Source organism: Notothenia rossii (genome assembly GCF_949606895.1).
Source record: "Notothenia rossii genome assembly, chromosome: 12".
In the NCBI taxonomy this organism is placed as follows: domain Eukaryota; kingdom Metazoa; phylum Chordata; class Actinopteri; order Perciformes; family Nototheniidae; genus Notothenia; species Notothenia rossii.
The window spans coordinates 22,563,551-22,567,794 of record NC_136911.1 but is presented as its reverse complement, the minus strand read 5'-3'; the positions used below and the strand labels follow the sequence as shown (position 1 = coordinate 22,567,794).

Below are 4,244 nucleotides of genomic sequence, written 5' to 3'. Positions count from 1 at the left end.
CACTTTAAAGAGTCCTCTCCTGCTGATGTTCAGGTGTATATCAGTATGTAGTGTCTCTACTTTAAAGAGTCCTCTCCTGCTGATGTTCAGGTGTATATCAGTATGTAGTGTCTCTACTTTAAAGAGTCCTCTCCTGCTGATGTTCAGGTGTATATCAGTAAGTAGTGTCTCTACTTTAAAGAGTCCTCTCCTGCCGATTTTCAGGTGTATATCAGTATGTAGTGTCTCTACTTTAAAGAGTCCTCTCCTGCTGATGTTCAGGTGTATATCAGTATGTAGTGTCTCTACTTTAAAGAGTGATCTCCTGCTGATGTTCAGGTGTATATCAGTATGTAGTGTCTCTACTTGAAAGAGTCCTCTCCTGCTGATGTTTTTTGCAGACCATTTACACGCAAAAACCCGTTTAAAAAGACACTACAGGAAAGAAATAACCCCAAAACAACATAATAGAGCCTCTTTATTATTTAATTTCACCACATGCATTCAGTCTTTGCACAGATCCTTCTTGATTTCGTCCCTCTGGAGGTCAGTGTGCCACACGCTGGGCTCCATGGCAGCAGGTTTGATCGGCTTATCCGTGTGCAAACATGCGGAGATCAGCTGGATAAAACTCATGATGGTCATCAGGAGCATGAGGGAGCCTAAAGATAGCAGAGTGAGTAAAGTTGCTAAGGTAAATAGAAATATCCAATATCTTTGTCATTTCTCTTAACAAAAACCCATTATCCCTATTAATTGGTAAAACAGAGGAAATAAAAATGAAAAGATTCCTATCTATTTCTTGTGATTAGAATAGCATTCATCAAACAAATTACAAGGAATTGGCTAAAAGATAATAACTTAGAAAACTCATAATGGAATAACCTAGTAAATGAAATCTTAGCCAACCCCCAACCTCACACTCACCATCCATGGCACCCCTGTTTCCCCCTCCACCCAGTCACGCAACCTTGGATTAATATTTGACCCCACCCTCTCCCTCGAGCCCCACATTCGCCAAGTTGTTAAAATCTCATTTTTCCACCTCCGCAATATTGCCAAACTCCGTCCCTCTCTCGCCCGTCCTGCAGCTGAGCATCTCATTCACACCTTCATCTCCTCCCGCCTTGACTACTGCAACCCACTCCTCTACGGCATCAGCTCCACCTCCCTCAACAGACTCCAGCGTGTCCAGAACGCAGCCGCCAGACTCCTCACCCACACCAAATCGTGGCATCACATCACCCCGGTCCTCAAAGAACTCCACTGGCTTCCCGTTTCTCACCGCATCCACTACAAACTCCTGGTCCTCACTTTACAAAGCCCTCCACCATCTGCCCCCCTCTACCTCACTGACCTCCTCATCCTCTACCATCCCCCCCGGACTCTCAGATCCACCTCAGCCGGTTTGCTTTCCACCCCCAGGGCCAAACCCCGGAGCTTTGGGGACAGAGCCTTCTCTGTGGCAGCCCCGAAGCTCTGGAACTCCCTCCACCAAGACCTCCGTGAGTCTGAGTCCCTCACCCTGTTCCAGTCCCGCCTCAAAACCCACCTCTTCAACTCTGTCTGTGCATAAGCCCCCCCCCCCCCCCCCCCCTCTCAATCAACTTCCTCTTGACTGCATTTACTGTTTAAATGTCATTTGTTTTGTTTTGTTGTTTTTGTTTGTTTTTGCCTGTCCTTGTTTGTCGACCCTCCTTCACACTGTAAAGCATCTTTGAGTCCAAGAAAAGCGCTATATAAGTATAATTTATTATTATTATTATTATTATTATTATTATTATCTATTTAATAGGGCTGTCAAACGATTACAATTTTTTATCAGATTAATCACAGCTTAAAAATGAATTAATCACCATTCGAACTATGTCCAAAATATGCCATTTCTTTATGTGTATTGTTATTATTATTATTATTATTGTTGTGGGAATGGAAAGATAAATGAAAGAAGAGTTAAATGCAACAGTAAGGCTATTTTTATCGTCGTCAACATGAATATTAAAGTCACCTACGATAATTACTTTATCTGTTTTAAGAACCAAAGCTGATAAAAACTCAGAGAATTCTGATAAGAATTCTGAATAAGGACCTGGTGCACGGTACACTGTAACAAATAAGATTGGCTTTTAAAAAGTTTTCCAGGTCGGATGCGTAAGACTAAAAACGAGGCTTTCAAAGGAGGTATAATTTAATTTTTGTTTAGTATTGATAAGTAAACTTGAGTCAAAGATTGCTGCAACTCCACCTCCTCGGCCCGTGCCTCGAGGAATATGAGTATTGATATGGCTGGGTGGTGTCATTCTAAGTATTGTATTATAGGTACTCCATTGAATTACTTTAAAACTATATACCATACCATATAAGTAGTCAGAATGAGCTCCACTAAATATATATCTATGTATATATACAGCCCTATATATAGAGAAAACATAATTAATGTATACCTGAGTGTTAATAATATATCCATTCTTTTGTTTGTAATATTACTATTATTTTATCCTTTCTTTTTGGATTTGTCATCTGTTAATCTATGTACCTAGATGTGTTTCTTTTGTTGTGTGTGCTTTGTGAATATTTTCTTAAAATGCAAATACAAATTGTGAAAAAAGTTGCACGGTAAATAGGAGAACATGTCATAGTTTGTGTTGACATCTCACCGCAATAGATGGTGTTAGTGGCGAGGTCGTGGATGCGGTAGCTCCTGGTGAACATCGCACCCAGACCCAGGATGAGGATGGGGTACACGGTGAAGGTGTAGCGCATGTACTTAGTCAACAGGAAGCTCTGCAGGATGAACCTGAACACAAATTAAACCTTTACATAAATGTTATCCACAAACCAATCAGATAATTCTTTACTCTTAAACACGTGAACGTCCATAACATTCATCTGTTTGCAACTTAGAATTATTGTATCTAATATATCATATTCCAATTACTTGTATATAGACTCTTCTTCATTTGTATTTACTTGCTTAATCTGTTGTATTGTGTTGCACTGTTGGAGCAGCCTGTGACCTGAATGTCATTGACATATCTACACTGCAGCTAAGTACAAATGACAATAAAAGCCTTCAATCTTGAATCTTTAAATCTCCAGTTTTTCTCACCAGGTTGTTGTGATCAGTGAGAGTGCGATGAGGACGACGGTGCTGACCAGAGGGTCCGAAATACCGGCTTTATACTTCAGCAGGATGCTAAAACCCAGAATAGCTTTCAGGAGAGTCCACCAGACAAACAAAGCCAGGCCGTTCTGGGTCTGCCACAATGAAAGAGCACAAGATAATGTATAGAAACAGCGTTTAAAGAGTCCTCTCCTGCTGATGTTCAGGTGTATATCAGTATGTAGTGTCTCTACTTTAAAGAGTCCTCTCCTGCTGATGTTCAGGTGTATATCAGTATGTAGTGTCTCTACTTTAAAGAGTCCTCTCCTGTTGATGTTCAGGTGTATGTCAGTATGTAGTGTCTCTACTTTAAAGAGTCCTCTCCTGCTGGTTTTCAGGTGTATATCAGTATGTAGTGTCTCTACTTTAAAGAGTCCTCTCCTGTTGATGTTCAGGTGTATGTCAGTATGTAGTGTCTCTACTTTAAAGAGTCCTCTCCTGTTGATGTTCAGGTGTATGTCAGTATGTAGTGTCTCTACTTTAAAGAGTCCTCTCCTGCTGATGGTCAGGTGTATATCAGTATGTAGTGTCTCTACTTTAAAGAGTCCTCTCCTGCTGATGTTCAGGTGTATATCAGTATGTAGTGTCTCTACTTTAAAGAGTCCTCTCCTGCTGATGTTCAGGTGTATATCAGTATGTAGTGTCTCTACTTTAAAGAGTCCTCTCCTGCTGATGTTCAGGTGTATATCAGTATGTAGTGTCTCTACTTTAAAGAGTCCTCTCCTGCTGATGTTCAGGTGTATATCAGTATGTAGTGTCTCTACTTTAAAGAGTCCTCTCCTGCTGATGTTCAGGTGTATATCAGTATGTAGTGTCTCTACTTTAAAGAGTCCTCTGAGCAGCCCACCAGGTATCGTGTCCACCAGATCACATTTTGGTTGCTGCTGACCAGTCGTTCTTTGTGCTTGTCGAGGTTGGAGTAGGACATGCGGAGCATGTTGAAGCTGAGGATCGGTAGGGTCCACTCGAGGACAACTGCTTCACAGATATCACTGCAGAAAGCAACAGCAGCTTTCATTACTCCTGCACACACACACACACACACACACACACACACACACACACACACACACACACACACACACACACACACACACACACA

The 4,244-nt window shown here is 41.4% G+C and overlaps 1 protein-coding gene across 1 annotated transcript in view; it reads right to left on the bottom strand.

Moving 5' to 3' along the window:
• Positions 1 to 439: 439 nt before the first annotated feature.
• LOC307026537 (uncharacterized protein) overlaps positions 440 to 4,244 on the bottom strand; it is a 6,668-nt gene continuing 2,863 nt past the window's right edge. The window contains exons 4-7 of the mRNA XM_079662018.1: positions 3,990 to 4,134; positions 3,089 to 3,237; positions 2,637 to 2,776; positions 440 to 641 (exon numbers count right to left, since the gene is read on the bottom strand). Of these exons, the coding sequence (XP_079518144.1) occupies positions 484 to 641; positions 2,637 to 2,776; positions 3,089 to 3,237; positions 3,990 to 4,134 (592 nt within the window). The 3' untranslated portion in view covers positions 440 to 483. The remainder of the gene's footprint in view (positions 642 to 2,636; positions 2,777 to 3,088; positions 3,238 to 3,989; positions 4,135 to 4,244) is intronic.